The 25637-nt window shown below is 41.5% G+C and overlaps 2 protein-coding genes across 6 annotated transcripts; both read right to left on the minus strand.

Annotated features, from left to right (window-relative positions):
* Window positions 1–54: 54 nt before the first annotated feature.
* Window positions 55–10816, minus strand: prc1b (protein regulator of cytokinesis 1b). Of its 5 annotated transcripts, none has more exons than XM_075466926.1 (15): window positions 10518–10816; window positions 10154–10286; window positions 9178–9300; window positions 8755–8988; window positions 7646–7816; window positions 7250–7399; window positions 6959–7106; window positions 6725–6861; window positions 5494–5589; window positions 4587–4733; window positions 4403–4516; window positions 4202–4315; window positions 2860–3039; window positions 2708–2742; window positions 55–701 (listed from the first exon to the last, which is right to left on the minus strand). In XM_075466926.1, exons 1-15 carry the CDS (start codon window positions 10526–10528, stop codon window positions 653–655), a joined length of 1842 nt encoding a protein of 613 aa, XP_075323041.1. In that variant the 5' UTR covers window positions 10529–10816; the 3' UTR covers window positions 55–652. The 5 variants fall into 5 exon arrangements, with proteins under 5 accessions (XP_075323041.1, XP_075323043.1, XP_075323045.1 ...); XM_075466929.1 differs by having other exon boundaries at window positions 614–701; window positions 2937–3039; XM_075466928.1 differs by lacking the exon at window positions 4202–4315.
* A 244-nt stretch (window positions 10817–11060) lies between these two features.
* On the minus strand, window positions 11061–25627 carry vps33b (VPS33B late endosome and lysosome associated). The gene is made up of 24 exons (XM_075466925.1): window positions 25606–25627; window positions 25153–25249; window positions 22846–22926; window positions 22700–22761; window positions 22555–22604; window positions 21171–21238; window positions 21042–21087; window positions 20855–20949; window positions 19300–19404; window positions 19074–19164; window positions 18913–18990; window positions 17558–17631; window positions 17381–17467; window positions 17212–17302; window positions 17051–17125; window positions 16161–16225; window positions 16022–16076; window positions 15893–15939; window positions 13920–14052; window positions 13061–13134; window positions 12270–12371; window positions 12099–12174; window positions 11855–11974; window positions 11061–11149 (listed from the first exon to the last, which is right to left on the minus strand). The coding sequence occupies exons 2-24, from the start codon at window positions 25246–25248 to the stop codon at window positions 11070–11072; spliced, it is 1851 nt and encodes a 616-aa protein (XP_075323040.1). The 5' UTR covers window position 25249; window positions 25606–25627; the 3' UTR covers window positions 11061–11069.
* Window positions 25628–25637: the final 10 nt, after the last annotated feature.

Here is a 25637-nt window from a genome sequence, read left to right on the forward strand (position 1 = left end):
CTTCAAATCAGCCATAATAGTGAATTCATATGATTTAACTAAACTATTATACAGCATCAATTCAACAGTTAATGGCCAAACATTTGTGAAAAAGCAGTACATTCCTATAAAGAAACCAGGAAATAGAGAAATATATACAAACAAAAAAAAAAAAAAAAACACTTATAACAAAAGATTTGGAAAGAACAGTGTGAGCTTGTGTAAAATTACACTACATGCTGCAAAATATTTTTTTTTCAATAAAAAGTGCAATGTCTTCATAACATATTTTGTCTGTAACCCCAGAAAGCTAAACCTTCTTCCGTTTGTCTTAAAAAAAAAAAAAAAAAGTGTGCAGTTGAAATACAGACAACATTTAATACATTTCAATAACAGACGGAATCGGGAAGCCAAAGTAGTGTTCGTTGACGACAAACCTTTTTCCTCCGACGGTGATTAACCAAACAAAGACGGCACCTTCAACGCCTCAATAAAAGAGTCGTTGCTCTCGTTTCATCACTGATTTAACACTTAATATATTACATTCTTATACTTAGAAACGCTGATACGAGTGAACGGTAATGATGCTTTTTTAAATGAGATTGGAACCTCATTGGAAGGACGATGATATTTCCATCAGAGTGGAGTCAGAGGTTGGTGGTGGAGGTGGAGTTCAGGATGTTGTGCTGGATCTTGGCGTCAGAGGCCTTAGACAGGTCTCGCTGTGGAAAAAGAGGAGTGGACGTGAGGTCGGTTTCAGTGAAACTAAAGCCTCGTTTCCACTATGCAGTCCGGTACGGGTCGGTTCAGAACGGTACGGTACGAGTCGGGTCAGCTTTGCGTTCCCACTGTACAAAGGGGACCCTCAGGGGTGGGCGGAGTGCGTGCCGAAGCGTCAATAGCAAATAACAGCAAATAACATCCATAATTTGGAACCACCTCCAAGCTTCTTCAGCTTAAAGGGATAGTTCGCCTCTTTTGACATGAAGCTGTATGACATCCCACATTAGTAATATCATTTATGAACATCTTCTTACCCCCTGCTGCGTCCTGTGAGCAGAGTTCCAGCCTCGTTTTGGTGTTGACGAAGGTAGTCCGGCTAGTTGGCTGGGGTCCCGAAAATAAAGCGTTTTGTTTCTCAAAACAATATGTGTTCAAAAGAGTAATACAATTGCATCACAAAATCGTTCATCCAGAAAAAGTCAGGCCTCACAATCGCTTGGCACTATTTTCTCTCCCTTCGTATCACTACAGGCTGTGTAAACTGTGCAGACCGAAGTGCAGACCGAGCAGTCCCCTGCTTCCGAGCAGCAAACACCGTAACAGGCGCGGCAGGCGGTGATACGAAGGGAGAGAAAATAGTGCCAAGCGATTGTGAGGTCTGACTTTTTCTGGATGGACAATTTTGTGACGCAAATGTGACTCTGTTGAACACATATTGTTTTGAGAAGCAAAACGCTTTATTTTCGGGACCCCAACCAACTAGCCGGACTACCTTCATCAACACCAAAACGAGGCTGGAACTCGGCTCACAGGACGCAGCAGGGGGTAAGAAGATGTTCATAAATAATATTGGTAATATGGGATGTCATACAGCTTCATGTCAAAAGAGGCGAACTATCCCTTTAATGCCACACTGGCTCGTGGTCCGGTTGAAACCACTCTGCCATTTTTGCAGCAATCAGCTGGAAAACTTTTTGGTTTGGCACAGCGCCATCGAGCTCCCGCTGCACAGCCTCCTCACCAACACCGGAGAGCAGAGCCTGGAACCGGTCCTGTGTGCTCGGTACCCCAAGCAGAAGGGTTACAGAATGATAACGGGTTCCATGGGACCGGTACGCTTTGGTGGTAGTGGAAACACTGAAATAAGCGAACCGTTCTGAACCGACCCATACCGGACTGCATAGTGGAAATGAGGCTAATAATATGACACGTGCTGCCAATCGTTTAGGATCCGATGAAACCGCTAGTGTGTCCATTTAAGGAGAGAAACCGGGAAGCCTTAACAACAGATACAAGTTGCACTTTACATTGTGAAGGCTGTTAGTTTCAAACAGTGAGAGGACAAAATAGCTGCTTATGCAGGTTGGAGAGCGGTGGCGTTAGTTCAGGTGAACAGTACACCGAAGTCGGGTCTGTTCATGCCAGCTAATTTGCGTTAGCTATTCAAGGTAAACCCAAGAAACTTGTGCTAAAGGAAAAAAAATGTAAAAAAATGGACCAGACTCAGAAGTAAAAAACCTTAAAGTACAATTGACAATAAATCCCGATGAGATTGAGACTGTGCCTTCAGGAAGGTAATGTGCCGCCTCCCCCTGCTGCACATGCAGATTTAACCATGTGACCAATACGACTGAAAGCCACTAACATTCCCCCCTCAGTTCTGACCGCATGTTTGATTTAGTCTCCCTTAATTAAATTCATTCCATTTATAAAAGTCACATGTGTTCTCCACATGTTGTCCTTCTTTTCAGCTGAGCTGTGTATACGAGTGTGTTTCTGTGTTTTAGTGTCTGGAAATCCCTTAAATTCACAGATCTGTTTCTTGAACTTGACCCCCTGGATCCCATTTAATGCCTCATTTTATTTACAGCAAACACTTTAAAGCTAAAAAACATGCAAAGTTTCTCTGTAGAGCTCTTTTTTTTTTTTTGCCTGCAGCATCCATGCAGTTACAAAGAACAGAGATTAGTTGGATTAACGCAAAGTCTTAGGATTCCCAACACACCTTGACTGAACAGATTCAGTGTTGACCAAGTCCCTCTAAAATATAAATTTACATTATTAGCATGTTCACATTTTCCTTTTCACGATATACTGAATTGTGTTATGGCACAGCGAGGGGGGGGGGGGTAGATTAGAGACAAAAGTGTACATTACCACAAACTCTGAATATGTGCTGGCAACAGAGGCAATGCTGAAGTTACGCTGTGCACAGGGAGGGGTCTGCAACGCACCGCTCAGAGGGGTCCCCTTCGACTGGGCCTCGTTCTCCTTGTTGCAGCCGCGAATCTTTGGGTGCGGCGGTCTGCTGCCACCTGGCGTCCGTGCTGCTGGAGTCTGGAAGATCCACAGCAGGAGGGAGAAGGCGTCAGACAAGTCTTACATATCCCCAAAAATCACGATTATGAACTGATGAGTCCAGCACAGGAAGGGAGATTTTCAGGTTCTAATTGACCGTTTAAGAAAGATTTTGCACAAACACAAGGACAGATTTAAAAACATGCATTGCCGTGTAATGTAAAAGCATATATAATCAGATGTAAAGAACATGTATGCTGCTCTGAGTGGTTTAAATGCAGAGTGGTGCAGCAGAACTCTACAAATCAGCCATATTTCACCCCAGAAGGTGGATAAATGTGAATGTTATAAGCTTGTTAATTCTGATGAGTTGCTGTCTGATTGATAAACTAAGACCAGGGCTCTAGACTAAACCTAACTTTTTGCACTGGTGCGCCCAACTTTTTTTCCTTAGGTGCACCAGCACAAAAGTTAGGTGCACCCAAATTTTCAACCACATTGCATTTTAACACTGCAGTTTTACAGGTTCATTTTCTTTTTAAATTAAATTTTTATTATTTTTATTTTGTTTTTATTTATTTAATTTTTTTTTTAATTTTTTTTTTTTTTTTTTTAAATCGGTGTCCATATAGGCAATATTGACTTATAAATGATTAACGAGCAATCTGGTCAAAACAAAGTTCTTTATTTGAAGCACAATTCTACAAACTAACAGAACAAACTAACTACTTACTGAAACTTACTGAAAAAGTGTTGGTGCTTAAAGTGCTTCACTGGCCTGAAATTTAAACTTAAAACATCTCAAGATAAATGAACTAAAAAGAAAATCTAAATTAAAATTGCAGGTGTTTTAAGGGCTTCAAACTGAACATCTCATGGCTCAATGTCTTATGGACTATCCTCCATTGCAGTCACATGCCCCTCGGATGATTGCTTTAGACCACGCTATGGGTCCAATGTGTGTCTGTTATTGAACCACAGGGAGACTTCCAGAGTCGCGGAGACTTTTTTTTCCCCCTCGAATGGGTGGTTGCACCGATGCGACCTCAGATTATTTTTTAGTCGCACCATTGAGAAAAAAAGGTTGCACTCTAGAGCCCTGAAGATCCATCTTTCGAGCGCTAAATTAGCCCAAAGCTTGCTTGATCATGTATATTTGTGTCCCTCCACCCTTTCTTAAAGTTTTAAGAATTAAACCAACCTTATTTGCAGAGAGGGGAGGGCGAGGCACAGGCGATCGACAGACAGTTCCACCATACATGGAGCGCATGGTGCTGTTAGAGGTGCCACTAGAAATGCTGGAGGTTGCATTACACTGGCAAAAGAGACGAGACGGGTTAGTGCTGAAGAGACGGCGAGCGCTGACTCCAGTCTACCCAAGTTAGTCAGGAAGCGAGTTTACCATCTTTCGCGATTTGTTTGGAGTCGTAGTGCCGAGGAATCTGCGTTTGCTCGGGGTCCGCACTGCTGTCCCGTACAGCATGTCCTCCTCGGTCTGCTTGCTCTTCTTTAGTTGCTGTAAAGAGGAGGAGTCAACACGTTTCGCAGCAAACGCAGGCGGAGATCATCAGAATCAACTTGCTCACCCTCTCCTGCTTCTCCTTTTCCTTCTCTATCCGGTGCAGCTCCCACTGCTCCTCCACGTACTGCAGGAACTTCTGGCCGTTCACCAGGAACTCCCGAGCCTGCTCACTCTCCCAGGCATCAATCTGGGCTTTTAACTTCTTCTCCAGCTTGTTGAAAATAGACACAAAAAAAACGTTACCGTCAGAATTGGGACAGTTCTCAAGTTATTCTCAGCCGCCTTCAGCTGGTGCAGAACGCTGCTGCCCGTCTTTAACCAACACCAACAGACGTGTGCTCATCACTCCTGTTCTGAACTCCCTCCATTGGCTTCCTGTCCTTTATAGAACTGATTTTAAACTTTTAATGTTTGTTTTTAAAGCTCTTAGCGGCCTCGCCCCGTCGTATTTATCTGAGCTTTTAACAGTCCTGGTAGAGCTCTGAAGTCAACAGATCAGTTTCTGCTGGAAGTGCCCAGGTCAGAATACAAACCCTGGGGTGAGCGAGCCTTTTCCCAAAGCTGCCCCCAGGCTCTGGAATAAGCCCCCCGTCCAGCTGCGTCTTATTTCTGACCTGGGCCGCTTCACATCTAGGCTAAAAACCTACTTATTTAGGATGGCTTTTAATACCCAGTAGAATGATGACACTTTTATCTCATTTTATTTTATTGCTTTCACTGTTCTTTTATTGTTTATACTTATTCTTCTCTTTAGATTGTAGCCTTATGGCTACAATCTTGTATATTTTGCATTTTGTTTTAAATGCTAGTAATACATGCTGTCCTTTTGTTAAATAAATAAACTTGAAAATCTATTTATTACCTTCTGTAAAGCACTTTGGTACATCGTAAGGATTGTCTATAAAGGGCTGTATAAATAAAGTACATTTACATTTGCAGTTAGAAAATGAACCGTGGCGTTGGTGTTTTACCTTGGGCAGGTTTTTATGCAGGTCCGACCTCTGTTTCTCTTCCTTTAGAAGGTTTCCTCCTCTGTTAGCGAACCTCGTGGGATCCGTCGCTTTTTTCTGTGAATGGTGAAGATGAAATCGTCACATCAGCATGCAGCATTTGTAGCATGGACATTGAATTAATTTAGTGATGTAGAAATAGTCGGGGTTTTATGGCGTGGAAATGACAGTGACTCTTGCCACAGCAGTTTGACCGTGTTGGGGTCATAACTTCTCTCAAGATTCACCCAATCACGATCGCTAGAGAGCTCATCTCGCTGAGCTCTAAACAATCCATTTGTAGATCAGACCAATCATATCGTGGCGGCTATGAACAGGTGAGACAAGATCTTACAATAGCATCTCCTGTTCACTGGTGCATTCAGTTTGCAGTGCATCATTGAGCTCTATGGTTTAGGTTCCCTTGTGACGGCAAAAAAAATAAATAAAAAAAAAAGTAGGGCTGGGCAACTATTAAAATGTTTAATCTAATTAATCGCATGATTTCCCTGATTAATCACGGTTAATCGCATTTGTAAGCAAAATCCAAAAATGAATCCAAAAGTAGTGTATAGCTTTTAGCATTTAGTTTTATTTTAAATGTGCTGCCATATGAATGAAAGTGCCATAACATTTGTTGTGCAAACACACTTTTAACATCAGCATCTTTCTGTAGTTTTTATGTAGAAGCCTCGCTCCACTGTCTGTTTCCTTGAATGACTTGCTGCTATCAGTTGTGTGTTTTGCCTTTAAGTGATATTTTAGACTGGAACTACTACGCTGAGAAGACAATTCAACTTGGCTGTAAGTGCAGGAGGTTTTTTTTTAACATTTATTTTGAAATACGTGCTTTTATGTTGAAACAAGTAAAACAGAAAGTAGCGCCTGCATTAATGTGCGATAAAATATTTATCGGCGTTAAATAATTAACGCGATAACGAGTTAACTTGCCCAGCCCTGAACAAAAAAAAAAAAAAAAAAAAAGATGTTTCAACCTACAAGCTGCAAAGCATTTTTTTTATTTTAAAGGCTCCCCACAACAGCACAACTCTTCTCATACTTTCTTCCTGCCTGGACTCAGTGGCGACAGCTGAGAGCAGACAGGAAGGTCTGCCAGCTACAGTAAGTCAAATATTTAAGATTATCCATTAGGTTTTCAGTAGAAGCTTTGTTGCAGTCCCCCCCCCCCAAAAAAAACCTCAAGCACACTCACCTCCAGCTCCAGGTAGTGTCTCCAGTTTTCTTCCCATCTGTGGACCCCATCGAAAAGCTCCTTGTGATCCTCATAATGCTGCTTTAAGCGCTGAATCTCATCATCATGCAGAGCCAACAGCTCTTCGTTAAAATCCTCTATAAAAATAAATAAATAAATAAAAAGGGTCAATTCAGTGTCAGCTGGAAGAAATTTTCTAAAAACTGCGATTAGACATCAAACAAGAGAACCCACCGCTAAAATAAGGCGCGAACTCCTGCCGCTGATCAATGCTGAAGAAGCATTTTTCCCAAAACACGGCGATTTCCGAGCGGATGGCATCTGTGACATTGCGGATGTTTAGCAGTTTGAGCTCCTCTAAACGCTGCACTTCACTTTGTAACTGAGGAAGAAAAATAAAAGCGTGAAATGAACCGCAGTTCATAGCTGATCGTGGATAACAGACCAAAAAAAAAAAAAAAAAACGAAGAATAGATGAACTGGAGAGATCAGCAGCTCTGAGACGGGTCCGTTCAGTCTTCTCACCGCTTGCAGGTTCCTCTTCTTGGATGCGACCATGTGCTCGTTAAAAATGGCCCTCTCCTCTTGGGGAACCTGCAGTCTGTCCCACAGCCGCTGGATCTTTTCTCTGTGACTCTCGCACATCGCCTCGTTCTCTGCTTTACGTTCCTCCAGCTGCAGGACAAACACGGACCAAGGAAAAAAAATAAAAATAAAAAAAAATCACTCAGCAGCTCAGGTGCAAAATACTCCCTCAACTGGGTGGTTTATGATTAAAATCTCAATTAGAATGGACAAGAATCAGCAGGACTGTCATATGCAGCGAGACCTGAGTGTGATGGAAACCTTAAAAACAATTTCTATCAAACACTAAGCGCTTTATCCCATGGAGATAATGGTCCATTATAAAAACAATCTTGCCTGACACAGGAGCAGTTTGAGCGATGTAATATTGTCTCTGGAAAGGCAGAAGGAGTCCTCATCCTCACAGACGATATCTTTCTCAAAGCTGGTTTCGGGGGTGTGGTCCAGCTCCCCCATGTGCAAGATGATCTGCTTCTTCAGCTCCATGAACTCAGCGTAACGCTTCGCCTGGAAACATGACAGAAAGTGCACGTTATAATAACTGTGTTTGGACATTTAACCACAGCTGTATGCAAATACTTATGAAATGAGCTCCGAAAAAGTTGAACTAATCTGCTGAAACTTTAGTAGTTTAACTCCTGCGTAAACATAAATGTTTTTTTTTGTTTTTAAGATAGTTTTATTTGTCACATACACAATCATACACAGTACAATGTGCAGTGAAATTCTTCCTTGTCCTGCTACCAATAAAAAGATCATTAAAATTAAATTTGAAATATGAGTAAAAATGAATAAAAATATAAATTAAGAATAATAAAAAAAAATTTGAATAAGGTATCTGAAATGTACAGTATTAGTTTTTATTTTTAAAGATTGTTAATAAATGTTACGGTCAAACTAGCCAAAGATGGAGGACATAAATGAAAAGCAGCCAGGAAAGGATGATACAAGTCAAATACTTTGAGATTTTGTTGTAAATGTAAAGTGCGTTATAAATAAAATGTATTATTATTACTTTGCAAAGTGCATAAAGTTTTTGAAATTTGATGGGTATCAACTTTTATATATTCTTTCTGGCTTCATTACTAATTATAACAGTTATCAGCAAAAAGTGGATGGATTAACAAACTGAAAATAGCTCATTCAAAGCTTAAGTTAGCTTTAGTTTTATTCCCCTCCATTTCAGAAATAGTCTCCTCCCTCACTGCTCATGGTGACCCTCCAGGCAGCTAATGCACCAGCAGCAGGAAAAGGAGTGGACCCAGTTATTCATGGCGAGCGTGTGTCGTTAAGAGAATTTGGTGAATTTCACTCGGACTACTCGTATGACAAAGCTTTGCAGAAGCCCCGTGGTTACAGTGTCTGCAACAGGAAATACAGGTTTTCTGTCCACACAGTTAAAATAACAAAGCAGAGGAGATGTAGATGTATGAAAGAGCCCCGACCTTCTCTGCATTCTGGTTGATGATGTGTTGGTGGAAGTTATCCAGCTGTTCCACGGTGGGGACAGAGTCTGGAGTGATGCCGTATGGTATGGAGCACAAAATGTCACACAGGTCCTGCTCCTGGTCCAGCAGAGCTTTCAGCTGCTGCATGCGCTGAGCCTTCTCCTTCATCAGAGCCTCCACCTGTGTGCGGATGTTCTTCTCCTGCTGGAGCATGCTGACGCCTTCCTCCTCCTGAACACACGCAAAAGATAACAAATTCATTCTGAGATCAAATCTGAGATAAAAAAGAGTAACTACAGGATCTTCTGTAAACAGAAGTTGTGGAAAATGTTATTTAGGAGGAGCTGTAATGTCCAAAAGGTTTAACCCAGTCAACAGTTGTTCATCAATAGTTAATAACAGTGAAAAAGAAGCCGTCACCTCAAAGACAGAAAGATGGAGTTCCAAGCAGAGTTTCTCCATTTCAGTCCTGCATATCTGAATGCTGCTTATGAGTCTCGTCTTCAGAGATTCCTCCTCTTTAATCATCATTTCCAGTAAGTTCTGTTGGACAAATGTGGGAAATTAAATCAGCTTGGGTAGATGATTGTGCATCCGGGAACAAAGCTTTGTGAAGATCGTTTTGGCTGTCAGGAATAGAGACATATTAGTCATTTATTGTAGACTTTGTCTATTTCCAGGAAAACATACCGTCTGATTCAGGTACGCGTCGTAATAACTGTGTTTGGACATTTAACCACAGCTGTTTGCAAATACTAATGAAATGAGCTCCGGAAATTTTGTAACTGTAAATAAATGTTATGTGTAAATAAATGTTACGGTCAAACTAGCCAAAGATCGAGAACATAAATAAAAAGCAGTCAGGAAAGGATGATACAAGTCAAATACTTTGCAAAGTGCATAAAGTTTTTGATATTTGATGAGTATTCAACTTTTATAAATTCTTTCCGGCTTCATTACTAATTATAACAGTTATCAGCAAAAAGTGGATGGATTAACAAACTGAAAAATAGCTCATACAAAGTCCCCATGTTTAAAGATCAAAAGGACAATCATATTTGAAACATATAGCGAACTGGATGTAACATCTAAGAACGTCTTAATGTCCTTTTCCAGCAAACTGAACTCAAATTGTTTTAAGATGTAAAGATAACCTTTTTTTGTAAACTAGTAGGGTACAAAAATCTAAGACGGGAAATAACTACGTTGCTCATAAAGGACTAGATGTTGCATGGCAACAGGTCTCAGAAAACAGGTGGATTAGTGATTTTTTTCCTCTCCAAGCACAACCAACCTGTTGCTCTCTCACATCAACACATCTAAACGTGTCTGACCTCGTCACAATCCCACCAGATGAATTTGTTGGGGTTATCAGACATTCAAAACGGTAGCTCACCTTGATGTGGTTCTTGACAACATTAGTTCTCTGTAGTCTCTGGTCCTCTGGGATGCCGATCTCTTCCCAAATGTCCTTCAACTGGCACAGCGCTTTATTCAGGCACGACACAGCCTCTGCTGCGAGCACCTCGCTACAATGACGGACACGATCAGCTCGTTTGTCAAAGGTTATATTCCAGAAAATAGATCATTTAGTCGCGTTTGATATTAAGAGCAAATTAAACGGTCTTAGCCCTATAGTTTAAGCAAATAGACGTTGACTACAGATTAGCTATCATTTTTTGTATCTCATTTAAAGGTGGCTACTTTAATTTAGTCTTACTTTACGTTACTTAACCGTGGAAAAAAAACTTTACTCTTACCTCTTTCTCATCGTTAAATCCCAGACCAGACGGTGGTGAATACAAAATAACCGAAACTTATCCGAAGAACAAGCTGCAGATCGACTCCTCTCTGCCTGCTCTCAGTTTAGTCCGTTTGTACGGTTCAAAATACGCGTGCAACAGCATTCTGTTCTGTGATTGGCTCGTTCTGAGAGCGCGCGTGTTGTAGCACACCAAAACGGGCCGCCGTTTCTTCAGTTGATCAGGAAAAGGCAACCGCCCAACGCCGAGCGGTTACGGCTGCTCTGGTAGTCCAAAAGAAACGCAACGGTTACAAGGAGGGTGCGGTGAGATGCAGCATTCCAACACGAAAGTGACCGTTGTTCATTTTTGACCGATGAACTCACAGAAGACCCAAGCGGAAACATTGAGGTTATGCAACAAATTACATCCAAAGAACAACAACACACACGTTTTTTTTAAAAAACACACACATTTATTCGCTTTGTACATTTTTACAGATCTGTGCTGAGAGAAATGCTTGACAAACGGTAGCAGGAATGCGTCCTATTTCTGTCAGGCAGTCCGGCTTCATACCTGGTTGCCCAGCAGAGCCTCTATTAGTCTTGAACTGTTCGTGATGGCAGTTGTTACCACAATGAATTTATAACCTGGAACGAGACAACAGAAATGATCTTTTCACCTATTTTCATACATTTAATTTCAGCAACAACAATAAGGTGATATTTTGTTGTGACTGTAATTTTTGGATAACTTTCATTGGGTAATTTTATAGTAAGTTTCCCTGTAAGTACTACATTATAGTGGTAGATATACATATACATATACATATACATATATATATATATATATATATATATATATATATATATATATATATATATATATATATATATATATATATATCCTATGGGATACACCTAGTCAGACAATTAAGTGTCAAATACTAAATGCAAAACACATTTTTACACATTTACATTGCATGAATTTCTTTAATTTAGGAAAATACATTTATACCAGGACACTACTTGGGTAGTTTTAAAAAGTACTCATCTTTAAAACAAGGACATACTACTAATTCTTGGCAAATAAAGAAATAGTTTTGAATTAACTAATGTTAACAAGTCAACCGTAGTTAAACTTATTGATTTTTTTTCTGTCTGACAGTTTATTTAATTGTAGGGAAGTTATGACGATAAATAAAAAAAACTCAACTATCTGGATGTGCAACAACAGAACGGACATGTAGTGCTAAGGATACTGGCACGGGATCACTAAGAATAATAATAATAATGATAATACAAAAAATGTTAAAGTGTGGTAACCTAAAAGCTCCTCATTCAGACCATGTTTACCTTTCTCTCTGCCGAGGAAACGGAGAGCTGAAACCTCAGAGAATGTGCATCCACCAAGGAACATCACCAGAATGATCCGCTGAGCGTCATTCTTTGCTTTTAAATCGGCTCCGCTGCTACCTGATGTGAAAGAGAACATTCTGTGCTCAATGATCCGAAGCAGTTAGATGCGGATTTACTTTGGATTTGTAAACAGTGACTCCAGCTTCCTCAAATAACATATTAATTCTCCTGGTAATCAAACCTGTAACAGCAAATTCATGGCCATTTAGGAGTCTGGTGACTTCTTCCAGGCCTGTCCAACCATCCCGCTCCAACACCTACACAAAAGACACCGGAAATAAAATAATATGTAATGTTAAGTTGTGTTAAGTCGCTTCCAAGTGGAGCGAATGAGCCCAGCTGATGGACTCACCTGCTCGATGAGTTTGCAGCTCAGAGGGACGTAAGCGCCGCTGAAGATGTAAGCCATGTCACGGGGGACACGAAGGTCGTATTCTTCATCAGACTTCGGCACCTTCACACAAGACATTACACTAATCTTAATAACATACATCTTTTCAGTGTGGTTTGGACAAATAAGGTATTTTTCACCATGATTAAAGTAGGGCTGGGACACAATTACAATTTTTAATCTAATTAATCACGTGATTTCCCTGATTAATCGCAGTTGTAGGCAAAATCCAAAAGCAGTTATAGCTTTTAGCATTTAGTTTTATTTTAAATATGAATGAAAGTGCCATAACATTTGTTGTGCAAACACACTTTTAACATCAGCATCTTTCTGTAGTTTTTATGTAGAAGCCTCGCTCCACTGTCTGTTTCCTTGAATGACTTGCTGCTATCAGTTGTGTGTTTTGCCTTTAAGTGATATTTTAGACTGGAACTACTACGCTGAGAAGACAATTCAACTTGGCTGTAAATGCAGGAGTTTTTTTTAAAATTTATTTTGAAATACGTGCTTTTATGTTGAAACAAGTAAAACAGGAAGTAGCGCCGGTTAGCTCCGTGAGCTTCACACAGAGACCGAGGAGCACCTGTAATGGTAACGTTACCTGCTAGTTTATTTTTATTTTAATGCGTTAATGCGCAATAAAATATTTATCGGCGTTAAATGGTTAACAAATTAACGCGATAATAACGAGTTAACTCGCCCAGCCCTAGATTAAAGTCGTTTTTTACACAGCTATGATTACCGCCATTTACCAGATTGAGCTTTCGGCTCAAGGCTCTGAAATTGCTCTTCTTTGCCAGAGAGGAAAAGGCATCGGTCAGCTTTCCTGCAAAACCAAACAAAGAAAGAATCAAACCAGTACAAACAAACACAACTATAACATCTGTCTTATACACATGCAACTGTGATTAAAGGGATAGTTCACCTCTTTTGACATGAAGCTGAATGACATCCCATACTAGCAATATCATTTATGAACATTTTCTTACCCCCTGCTGCGTCCTGTGAGTCGAGTTCCAGCCTCGTTTTGGCGTTGACGAAAGTAGTCCGGCTAGTTGGTTGGGGTTTAAAAAATAAAGCGTTTTGTTTCTCAAAACAATATGCGTTCAAAAGAGTAATACATTTGCATCACAAAATCGTTCTCCAGGAAAAAGTCAGACCTCACAATCGCTTGGCACTATTTTCTCTCCCTTCATATCACTACGTGCTGCCGCCTGCCGACAGCCGCGCCTGTTACGGTGTTTGCTGCTCGGAAGCAGGGGACTGCTCGTTCTGCACGGTCTACACAGTAGGCAGTGATACGAAGGGAGAGAAAATAGGGCCAAGCGATTGTGAGGTCTGACTTTTTCCTGGAGAACGATTTTGTGATGCAAATGTATTACTCTTTTGAACGCATATTGTTTTGAGAAACAAAACGCTTTATTTTCGTGACCCCAGCCAACTAGCCGGACTACTTTCGTCAACGCCAAAACGAGGCTGGAACTCTGCTCACAGGACGCAGCAGGGGGTAAGAAAATGTTCATAAATGATATTGCTAGTATGGGATGTCATACAGCTTTATGTCCAAAGAGGCGAACTATCCCTTTAAAGTGTGATTAAGGTCTGTTTCACCTGCAGTTCGGTCATTGACCAGTTTGCCCACTTTGCTCTCCATAGCCGTCAGAGTCTCCCCAGGCTGCTGCTCAACCAGCAGGCCCAACTGTCTCAGGTTGGAAAACGTGAGAAGGTGGTCCACTCCATAGCTCTGACGAGGTCAGGTAGCGAGAATATTACAGATTACACCAGAGACATGTGATCAAAGTGAGGCCGAGGCATATTTCTCTCACTGTCAGTAGGGATCACAAAGAATCAAACTGATACGTGTTCATCCGTCTCTAAATGCTCTCCGACGGACTGTCCTGGATGCTTGTGTCTGTTACTAAACAGGACATCACAAACACAGGTGGTCTGATTCTGAGAAACGTAATAATGTTTCATAATTTTCTTGTACACAGAGTTAAAAACTAACCTCCCATTAAATTAAAGTCCCATCCCAAGAAAAAACTCTCATGGCCTTAGATTGGCTCAACTATGACTCGTTCTCATTCAGTGAATGGGGGTCAACTAATCTGACCTCAACCACATCTCCGCCCAGCAACTAGCAGCCAGTTCCTGATAGCTTCTGGCCACTATTGTACTGGGTAGGTAGCTCCCAGAAAACTTCTCCTCGTAGCTTACAGTAGCTATTGATAGTCTCTTCACAAGGTATGTAAATTAGCTGACAAGCCCCACCCCAGAAACGGTCAGGATTGGTTCTTCCAGTCATCCCTGTGGTTTATATGGGCTGTCTGACCCCAGTCACACTCAGTGGGGTCACATGGCACAGCAAGGATCGGATTATTGGCTAAATTACAATAAAACTGAGTTATTAAATTCATGTAGACACCTTAATCTGACAAGAAATTGAATCGGATTAAGACCCTGAGATAACTCAGTTGAAAGCAGCTCATCACAGACCAAATGTAGAGGGACGTAACTTCATCTTGCTCTTCGTTCTCCATCTTTCTCAAATGCCTGGGTTTGTTGTTGTTGAAGAGGTCAACAGGAAGTGGCTCTATTAGTAATAGTAGAAATGGGTACAGCGCCACCTATCATACCGGGGTATGACACGCTTTGTGCCAATGATTCGAATCATTCACCGCCATATATCCAAGGATAATTACCCATGCTCAACTCAATCTTATTGTAATTTAGCCAATAATCTGATCCTTTCAGTGTCATGCAACCCCACTGACTGTAAAAATCGCATTATTGGCTAAAATACAATAAGATTGATTTATTAAGTTCATGTATACACCTTAATCTGACCAAAAAATGGATCGGGTTACTCCCGATCGGATTAAGACCCCGAGATAGCTGGGTTGAAAGTCAAATTAAACCTGCTTGTAGACGCTGAAGCACGTGGTGAATTAGACTTTGCGTTCTGCGCATGCTCCAGATGTTTTCCCGGGGTCGTGACCCGGAAGTCAAAGGAGACGATATTACTGTTGTTGTCGCCGTCAGAAAGAAACAAACAACGCGATGGAGAATGCTCCGTTGGGCATCGAGTTTGTGCAACAAGCAGCTCATCACAGACCAAATGTAGAGGAACGTAGCTTCATCTGGCTCTGCGTTCTCCATCTTTCTCCAATGCCTGAGTTTGTTGTTGTTGTTGGTGGTGAAGAGGTCAACAGGAAGTGGCTCTATTAGCAACAGTTGAAATGGGTACAGCGCCACCTATCATACCGGGGTATGACACGCTTTGTGCCTCTGATCCGATTCATTCACCGCCATATATCCAAGGATAATTACCTTTGCTTAAATAAGGAGCATAACCCAACTATAGCTATTATCCAATTAATCTCACCATGTAGACCCACTGAGTGTTCAGAAGTTCACAAGAACTAAAGTTTGGTTCACACAGATTAAAAATTTATATCATTCAAACTCAAAGTTCAGCATTTGAAATTCCTGAAGCAAGTTCATAATCCTAAAATTAACTAGTTCACATTCATTTCAGGATGGTGCACCAGCGGATGAATGCAGGCCTGATTCCCAATGCTCACCTGAAGATACTGTGCTTTTAATGAGCGGTAATCTTTTGGCAGAAGTCCTGTGAGAAAAAAAGGAATCACAGATTTGTGAACATGTGAATAATTTCCTTTTTTTTTGCTATCATGAGAAAGACAGATTACCATTTTCTGTGATGGACAGAAGGCAAAGCAGCCTCAGACTTTCTATCATCGAGACCTACGGGGGAAAAAAAAAAAAAATCAGAATGAAAGATTTGGGAGCAACTGATTGAGCAGACTGACCAGGATCAACCCCACCCACCTGTCTGTTGATGTGCTCTTCTATGAAAGAAATACATTCACGGATTTCAAATCCTTCAAGTAAAGCTGAGGGAACAGAAAAAGTCACCATCTTCAGTCTGCAAACAAGCTCAACTCATGGGCTATGTTCGAAACCGCATTCTACATACTTCCATACTGCATACTCATCGATCAGACAGTATGCAGAGCGTTTACCCACAATGCATTTCACCCCTGCCCGAGCCGAAATCAGCCGGCCTGAAGCTGATTTCGCTTAAGCTCTAAACTCTGTAAACTTTAGCAACATTTGAAACATTTTCAGGTGAGAAAGTAGTCGTTTAGATCCCCAATGTGTTGAAAATCTGACAAAATACCGGCTATTTACAATTTTGTTCCCATGAATTCGGCGCTACTAAAGCTAGCCGCAGTGAGCAACGCACTTCCGGTTATTTTCACAAAATAAAATACCCGTTGCCTTTTATCATAGGGAAAGCCATTACGATACAATTGGTGCTTTTGTTTTGAAAACAGGAAGTGAACCTACCCTCGTTGTAGCTAGCTTGAAACTGCCGTTTTGACAGGAAATGACGATCGGCGACGTCACGTTACGTTGCATCTTGGGTAGTTTGAGTATGAGTAGTAACCTCATGATGCATACCCAACATTTCAGAGAATCTAGTATGCATCCGGGAACTTCTCGCTTACTCAAACTCGCATGCTAACTCAAAAAGTTAGTAGGAGTAGTAGGAGAAGTATGCGGTTTCGAACACAGTTTGGTTTCAGTTATACAGACAACACATCAGACAAAGGTGCATTTATCAAATCATGTGCAGAAAAAGCACCAATCTGTCAGGAAGTTGAAAAGAACACTGATTAAAACCTGGACCTGATGTATGAGCAGATTATTCTTACAGTGTTCCGTCTTCAACAGCTCCTGGAAATCCTGCTTGGTCTTCTTCTTCATTATAGATTCACTGGCACCGATGTCTGAAAGAGAAAACGCAACGATGCAGCGTCATAATCGGAAAACGGAAGAATCCCTCCAGTATGTGGTTCACCGCGGTAACCCTCACGTAGGCTCAGCAGCCGGTGTTCCTGCTTCAAGCCTTTCAGCTCCTCTGACACAAACGTCTTCATCTGCTGTATGTCCATCCCCCGCCGCTTCTGCACAGAAAAGAAGGCATTAGCCGCGTCAGACACCTCCGCTACAGTGAAGGATGAGGATCAGGGATACCTCCTCACATCGTAGGCGGTCTGGAGGTTCTTGGCTTTCTGGCTGAGAAATCCAAAGACGTTGGAGAAATGCTCGTTTCTGATTTCACTGAAGACCTGCGAGACGCGACAGCGCAAACGTTTGCTTTCAAATCATCCTGTGCAGATCTGCAGCGACAGAGACTTCAGCTCGAACATCAATCCTACCTTATCTTGGGAGTTCAACATGACTTTCACACTTTTGTCAGAGGAGGTCCCATCGGGACCAAACTCCACACATCCTGCAGAAGAGATGCTACAATGAGAGAACGCTCTGACACCAAGAAAAACCACACAGGTGGGGGCGGAGTTATAAGTTACAAAGTGGATTTGTCTTGAAAAATCTGACAAAATGATCAAATATACACATTTTGTCATCTAAATACAAGGAATTCAAAACATTTTATTTTATTTTGATTGGATCACAGCAGCTCAGGACTTCCAAATCAGATGCAAACGTTTGTTTTTACCCACACAAACATCTGATTTTTCTTTGAGTTGATGACATATTTAAAGGGATAGTTCGCCTCTTTTGACATGAAGCTGTATGACATCCAATATTAGCAATATAATTTATGAACATTTTCTTACCCCCTGCTGCGTCCTGTGAGCCGAGTTCCAGCTTCGTTTTGGTGTTGACGAAGGTAGTCCGGCTAGTTGGCTGGGGTTTAAAAAATAAAGCGTTTTACTTCTCAGAACAATATGCGTTCAAAAGAGTAATACATTTGCATCACAAAATTGTTCTCCAGGAAAAAGTCAGACCTCACAATCGCTTGGCCCTATTTTCTCTCCCTTAGTATCACTGCCTGCTGCCCCCTGCCGCACCTGTTGCGGTGTTTGCTTCTCGGTCTGCACTTCGGTCTGCACGATCGACACAGCACGCAGTGATACGAAGGGAGAGAAAATAGGGCCAAGCGATTGTGAGGTCTGACTTTTTCCTGGACAACGATTTTGTGATGCAAATGTGTTACTCTTTTGAACACATATTGTTTTGAGAAGTGAAACGCTTTATTTTTGTGGCCCCAGCCAACTAGCCGGACTACCTTCATCAACGCCAAAACGAAGCTGGAACTCAGCTCACAGGACGCAGCAGGGGGTAAGAAAATGTTCATAAATAATATTGCTAGTATGGGTTGTCATACAGCTTCATGTCAAAAGAGGCGAACTATCCCTTTAAGGTCTCACAAACAGCTAACGTGGTACATTTTGGTGTCTTTGTCCACATCGAGCTGCTGTGCTCACTTCTTTCCACACACCGACCCTTCCTGGAATACTACTTCTCTGCAATATAGCATTTGCATGGCTCGTAAGGACCGTCTTTAAACTGATCACCTATGCTACATGTTAGAACAACCAACCTCACTGCCTGTTTAAGTATTTATGTTGATGCCGTCAGAAAGTCTGCAGCCATTATAGCCTGGAAACCAGTTTCCAGTTATTTGTATGAATGTATGGCCTTTAAGGGGCCACCATTGAGATGCATTTTAAAACGGCAGCATGAGTGTGGACAAACTAATACCCACCACATTTGATTCGAAAAATATCATCCACGAGTCCCTCATAGACGACTTGTGAGCAAAGAGGAGTGACAAAGTCCACATCTGCAAAGACAGTGATGCTGTTAGGGTGGGAAGGAACAACAGCCCGGCGTGCGAGCCGCCTCTGAGGAGGCGTGGATTCTCACCGCGGTCGATGAGGAAAACGTTCCCGATTTCAGCTCGATGAGCTTGTTTTTCTCCCTCCTCCACCTGCTCCCTCCACGACTCGTAAGTCATCTGTTGTCAGACACTGATATTTACTGGCAGTTCAGTTCAGTACAAAAATGATCACAGAAACCAAATCTAAGATGATTAAAGTTAAAAATAAAAACTTTAACTTCATGACAGGATGTGTCTTTTAGTCACTGATACCTTAGAATAGCGTCCAATCCCATAGACCTTTGAGAATGGGCCATAGAGGGAGTGAAGGAGGTGCAGAGCGCTGCCAGCTGTCCTCACCCAGCGCTGGTCTCCTGCCTGGAAATGTTCAGGTTTTACATGCAACATTTGGCTGCTCATACTTCAACTGAGCAGAAAACATGGAAAACAGGATGTTCCAGTGTAAAGCATCATCCCATCATTTTAAGCTGTGCTTATAAATGTTTAAGCACGGCACTGTTTTTCTCTTAGTGTCTGACTATAAGCGAGTCCTCTTCATGTTGATTCATTAGATAACTGGCTTTAAAAATGATTTTCTGTCAACAACCAGAACAAAAGTGTCCTTCAAAGTCGTAGAAAATCTGAAAAACTGAAAGACACTCATTTTACCAGAGAAGAAAACTAAGAAACTTAGCAACTATCCACCAAACAATGGTGGAACCAGTGAGTTTTGTGGTTTGTCCCAGTTTCACATGGGGCGTGTCTGTGCCCATGTGGTGAATGTAAATCCAATATTTCCGCCTCGTTTATTCTTCCCTGACTTTGCTTTTGGTCTCTACCTCCAAGTGGAGGGGGCCAGGCTTTTCATCAGCAGAATGTTTCAGCCTCCATGTCTGCCAGCTGCTGAGGATCCAGCAGGCAGCGTGCCGATTGTTCTACCTCACAGGAGCAGCGAGAGTCGATTAAATCCCACCATGCCGACAGAACCTATCAACACTGAGGCATTTTACCGTATGCTGAAATTTAAATCTGGTATCCATGACCACATTCCCAAGCTGGCATGCATACAGCGATGCTCTTTAAAGGGATAGTTCGCCTCTTTTGACATGAAGCTGTATGACATCCCATATTAGCAATATAATTTATTAACATTTTCTTACCTCCTGCTGCGTCCTGTGAGCAGAGTTCCAGCCTCATTTTGGTGTTGATGAAAGTAGTCCGGTTAGTTGGCTGGGGCCACAAAAATAAAGCGTTTTGCTTCTCAAAACAATATGCGTTCAAAAGAGTAATACATTTGCATCACAAAATCGTTCTCCAGAAAAAGTCCGACCTCACAATCTCTTGGCACTATTTTCTCTCCCTCCATATCACTGCCTGCTGTGTAGACCGTGCAGACCGAAGTGCAGACCGAGCAGTCCCCTGCTTCCGAGCAGCAAACACCGTAACAGGTGCGGCTGTCGGCAGGCGGCAGCAGGCAGCGATACGAAGGGAGAGAAAATAGGGCCAAGCGATTGTGAGGTCTGACTTTTTCCTGGAGAACGATTTTGTGATGCAAATGTATTACTCTTTTGAACGCATATTGTTTTGAGAAGCAAAACGCTTTATTTTTTAAACCCCAGCCATCTAGCCGGACTACTTTCATCAACGCCAAAACGAGGCTGGAACTCGGCTCACAGGAGGCAGCAGGGGGTAAGAAGATGTTCATAAATGATATCGCTAATATGGGATGTCATACAGCTTCATGTCAAAAGAGGCAAACTATCCCTCTCGGAAGGACCAGTTAAAAAGCCACGAACTGGTGAATGACTGCGGCCAACCATGTATTTACCAGAAAGTTGTCTCGAAAGAATTCTGGCAGCTCCAGACTGATAATGTCGTCATCAAGTGGAAGGAGGTAGAAAGCCCATTCATCAGCGGTTACATCTGTGAGGAGACAGAAGCATCGTCAGCACTTCCTCTCACACACACCGATTATTGCTGCTAAATAAAAATTTAAAAAAGCAAAAAACGCTCACCCCCAAAGATGCCCTGCTCCTCCAGCACAGCCTCACATGCATATAACTGAGGAGCAGAAAGAGAAACACAGCAGCTGAGCACCAACAACTCGTTAAAGCTGGACACAGCAGCAGGGGGGGGCGGCGTACCTTCTGGGGGTTGAAGATTATTTTGTATCTTCTGAATTTTCCTGCTGCCTTGTCAGCGTTGACCACATCTGGAACAAGTGGTTACATTGCATGAAACGCCGGCCATCGTTCCATGTGTTAAATATACAGCATACAAGTAAAAGCAAGAAGTCATTTAGAGCGAGACACTGAAGCGAGTGAGCAGATCTGGGCTCTACAGGCGTGATGCCGCAGAAGATGTTGGTTTACGTGACTTTGAATGTGACGTTGTTGTTGGCTGGCTCAAGTATTTAAGACACTGCTTAACTAGTGTTGGAATTTTATAAGGATTAGTTAAAAAGAACTCCAATGAGTGTCAGTTTTAAGGAAAAACTACCGTTAATTCCGGACTATAGAGCACACCTGAATATAAGCCGCACCCTCTCATTTTAAAAAGAAAATCCATTTTGTACGTGTATAGGCCGCACCGGATTATAAGCCGCGGGTGGCCACATAGTAATATGAGATATTTACACAGAAAGATGTTACATGTGAGGATTTTTAAACTTTTAATTAAATGCATATGGTAACCGAAACAAATACACACTGCAAATGTTTTTTTTTCCGAACAGTGCCTGTAACACGGCTGGTTTTAACTTAAATACCTATCCGTAATGCACAAATACACACTGTAAATGCTTCTTTTTTTTTTCGAACAGTGCCTGTAACACAGCTGGTAAAAAAAAAAAAAAAAAAAAAAAGACAGCAGCCTACAAGGAAAAGTCATTGATCGCCTTCAATTTAAACACCACAAATTTATATAAGCACACAAAAAATCTTGAGTTTGTTCATTGCAAATGGAGATTAGCACCCCAAAAGGGAAATTTAAGTTTTCTATAAACATTTCTGAGTTACTTAATACGAGTATTTTTATTTGCCTGAAAACTTTTTCCTGTGTTTTATTATCATCATAAACATGATTAAGTAAAGGAACACTTACAAAATAATTAAATAATCATGAAAATTCAAGTTTTTTTCATTCAAATTTGCATATTGATGCATTCACTTAATAAATTCTGCAAAGCCCTACTGCTTAGCATGTCCACCTGTAAATCTTAAATGTGGAAACAACACGCCACATTACAAAGCTCACAACAGCTAAAACTGCTTTCTGGAACGTGACAATCAGTTTATGTCTGATGCTTTCAAATAAATATGGACCAAAACCTCTAATTGGGTGCTTCCAACACTTTGCTGAATCTCTGCAACAAAGAATCAAGGCTGTTCAGATGGAAAAACTGGGTTGAACCAGTTACAAAACAAGATGTGTAACGTGTGCTATTTCAGTTTCATCCATTTTGACGACACAATTCTTTAAAATATCCACAATAAAACTGCTGAGCTGAGATAAAACGGCTGTACTCACCACAGATCCACTTCACAGTTTTTATTCTCGGCCGGATCAGAAAACAAAGCCTGTAGAAAATGTTTAAAAACCACATTGTCAGGCAGTCCCGTCAGGTGTGTGTGTGAAACTGTGTGTTACAGCAGTGTGAAGGCGAACAGCTCACTGATCCGAGGTGCTGACGATGGGTTTGTGCTCCACTTTGTAGAGTTTGTCGACTTCGTGTTGCTGCACAAAAGAGAGATTTTTTTTAAAAAGCTGCTGGAAATCCATTTTTTTTCACCAGAATCTGATGAGATTCCTATGGTTCACCTTTAGTGTTGACACATTCGCAATGCGATCCAGTGGACTCATCAAGTCTGCCTCGATGAAGAGATCTTTCTTCCCTGGAAGCTGCGGGACAAGAGAAGCAAGAGACGAGGTCACAAACGAGGTTCTGACCTCTTCCTCTTTGGAATATAAAACCACTGCTGGATGAAGTGAGGAATGTGGATTATCTTCGTACAATGCACTGGTAAAACCTATAGAACCCTGGGTCCTGGCATTCATGTGGAGGTTACTTTGAGATGAAACTAAATAGCGTTAAAAACCCACCGACACACACGGCCAATAGTAACATCAGCCTCTAACAGCATCATCCTCCAGAAGCCAGACAAAGTGCCGTGTCACACTACCACAAACTGGCTTGGGGAGCATGTCATAGAGCCCGAGGCAATCCGCAGAGGACCAGACACAACAGGACTCATTCAGAGGTTCCACGTCTTTAAACCAACAGCTTAGAGATATTTGGGAAGTGCAAGAGAACTCACACAATATTAGGCAGGTCATTTTAATCTGTATACCAACCCAGAGTCCACTGTTGCCTCCTGAACAAGTAGATATATCATAAAATTGACTGAAGAACTGATTTGACTTAAATATAAGAAATATCCTTAAACAGCTTGACACTGACATTCATACAAATACACCTAAACAGGGGCGAGATGTGAGAAAATTAGGGCTGGGCGAGTTAAAGGTAGGGTAGGAGAACCTGGATTTTGAGTCCAGCAAAGCTGCATTTTGAAAATACACAGGTAAAAAGTCCCAACCCTTTTCTTCACTTTCCCCCCGAAGGCACGCCTCTAGAGTACATGAACGCGCAAGAGCACGAAGGTGCACGAGCGCTGTTCTGACAGCAAGCATCGATCGTTGCCGTATTTAGTATTTAGTATATGCTAACTATACGTTTAATAATGCTATGTGCTAGCCAAGCTGGCTCTAGTTTAGCTTCCTGCCAAGCTTCTGGACGCGTAATTCGTTCACGGAGCAGGGTACGTGCACAGGGGGGAGGAGGGGGAGGGAGGAGCAGATTGTAGTTTGATAGACGGCATCAGAATCCAATCATTGTTAAGTATGATTGGATAGTGTTTTTCCTTGATTGTACATTCTAGAGGCTACTAAAACTTTTCATATTTGTGTCAAAACTTTTAATTAATTGGTTGCAATGGGGGTGTGAAGAGTATTTCAAGCAATATGTAAAAAAATGCTCCAGAAAAAGAACCCCTACCCCACCTTTAATTAGTTAATTATTTAACGCCGATAAATATTTTATTGCGCATTAATGCAGGTTTTTTTATTATTATTATTTTTTGGGGGCTTTTGTGCCTTTAATGGATAGGAAAGTTCAGTGAGACAGGAAGCAGGGGGCAGAGAGAGGGGGAACAACACACAGCACAGGGCCATCCGATGCGAACCGGGGGCCAGATTTTTATTTTGGCTTTTATTTTGTAAAAGTCTGCTGCTGTGGAACCGGAAAAGAAAGTAATCGGCGGATCCACCAAACATGGAGAAGGGTACGGAACTTTTACTCGGCCATTTTCATTTTAAAGTTCTTCCAGACGGCGGAGTCGACAGAACCAAAGTCATCTGTAAACACTGCCAAGTTGAATTGTCTTCTCAGCGTAGTAGTTCCAGTCTAAAATATCACTTAAAGGCAAAACACACAACTGATAGCAGCAAGTCATTCAAGGAAACAGACAGTGGAGCGAGGCTTCTACATAAAAACTACAGAAAGATGCTGATGTTAAAAGTGTGTTTGCACAACAAATGTTATGGCACTTTCATTCATATGGCAGCACATTTAAAATAAAACTAAATGCTAAAAGCTATACACTACTTTTGAATTAATTTTTGGACTTTGCGTACAATTGCGATTAATCAGAGAAATCATGTGATTAATTAGATTAAAGATTTTAATCGTTGCCCAGCCCTAGAGAAAATACTTTGAGTAAAAAATAAAAAGGAAAATAAAATGTCTAAGCCGGGATGTTGTTAGTGTTGTTGTTATCGTTATGTCTGTTCTCCATTTTAAATAAAAACAAAATGAAAAAAATATTTTAAAAAATGAATAAATAAATAAAAAGTACACAAAGTGTTTCATCCTCACTTCTTGGCTGTTACACTGTACGTGGGATGTGGTCAGATGTGCGATATCTCCACTGCAATAGCAATGTTTGGTGTGGAATTATTGATGTTCTTTGTGTAGTAAGTGAGATAAAGCCAGTGAAAATACAAGTGGAAAATCCTCAGCTGAAGCCAGGTGGCACCCAGCCGGCACAAAGTAAGGAGACCCGTTCCTACCTGTTCCAGCAGGTAAATGAGTTGGTCTCTGGCCAGTCTCTTCAGCAGAGAAAAGTCAGGGAGCTCCGGGGAATCTCTCCTGGCACTGTGAGCCATTCTGGACGAGAACGACGAAAGGACAACAATCAATCACCTACTGCTCGAAGACAAAAAAAATATTCATTTACCACTACTACTGCACAAAGATGACAAGCAAATCCGGAGATGCTACCAGGAACAGAAACACACAGTACAGGGCAGGGATCTGTGCTGTGGTAAGCCTGACAGCTGTGTTAGCTTATAGGCTAAAAACACACCTGACATATCAATTTAGCCGCCTAAAACTGGCGACAAAACGATGCCATCGGTGTGAAACAATTTACCACAGAAATCATTAAACATATAACATAAATTAAGATGGGGTTTTTCTGTTTAAACGTCAGCAATAAGCGTTAAGCTGACAGTAGTAGCTACCTGCTTCCGGAAGTAATAAAACGGAACTGATC

The sequence above is a fragment of the Odontesthes bonariensis genome, chromosome 1 (assembly GCF_027942865.1).
Source record: "Odontesthes bonariensis isolate fOdoBon6 chromosome 1, fOdoBon6.hap1, whole genome shotgun sequence".
NCBI lineage: Eukaryota > Metazoa > Chordata > Actinopteri > Atheriniformes > Atherinopsidae > Odontesthes > Odontesthes bonariensis.

What these genes read in the sequence shown, in the direction of transcription:
- prc1b (XM_075466926.1), bottom strand. An exon ending in TCCATCTTTCTGTCTTTGAG is followed by an intron (nt 8,989 to 9,177) that starts GTGACGGCTTCT and finishes GCGTGTGTTCAG; the next exon opens with GAGGAGGAAGGCGTCAGCAT. An exon ending in TCAACCAGAATGCAGAGAAG is followed by an intron (nt 7,817 to 8,754) that starts GTCGGGGCTCTT and finishes TCATGTTTCCAG; the next exon opens with GCGAAGCGTTACGCTGAGTT.
- vps33b (XM_075466925.1), bottom strand. Translation starts at nt 25,248, where the DNA reads ATGGCTCACAGTGCCAGGAGAGATTCCCCGGAGCTCCCTGACTTTTCT. An exon ending in CGTTTTCCTCATCGACCGCG is followed by an intron (nt 18,991 to 19,073) that starts GTGAGAATCCAC and finishes CTGTCTTTGCAG; the next exon opens with ATGTGGACTTTGTCACTCCT. An exon ending in GGTCAATGACCGAACTGCAG is followed by an intron (nt 13,135 to 13,919) that starts GTGAAACAGACC and finishes TTGGTTTTGCAG; the next exon opens with GAAAGCTGACCGATGCCTTT.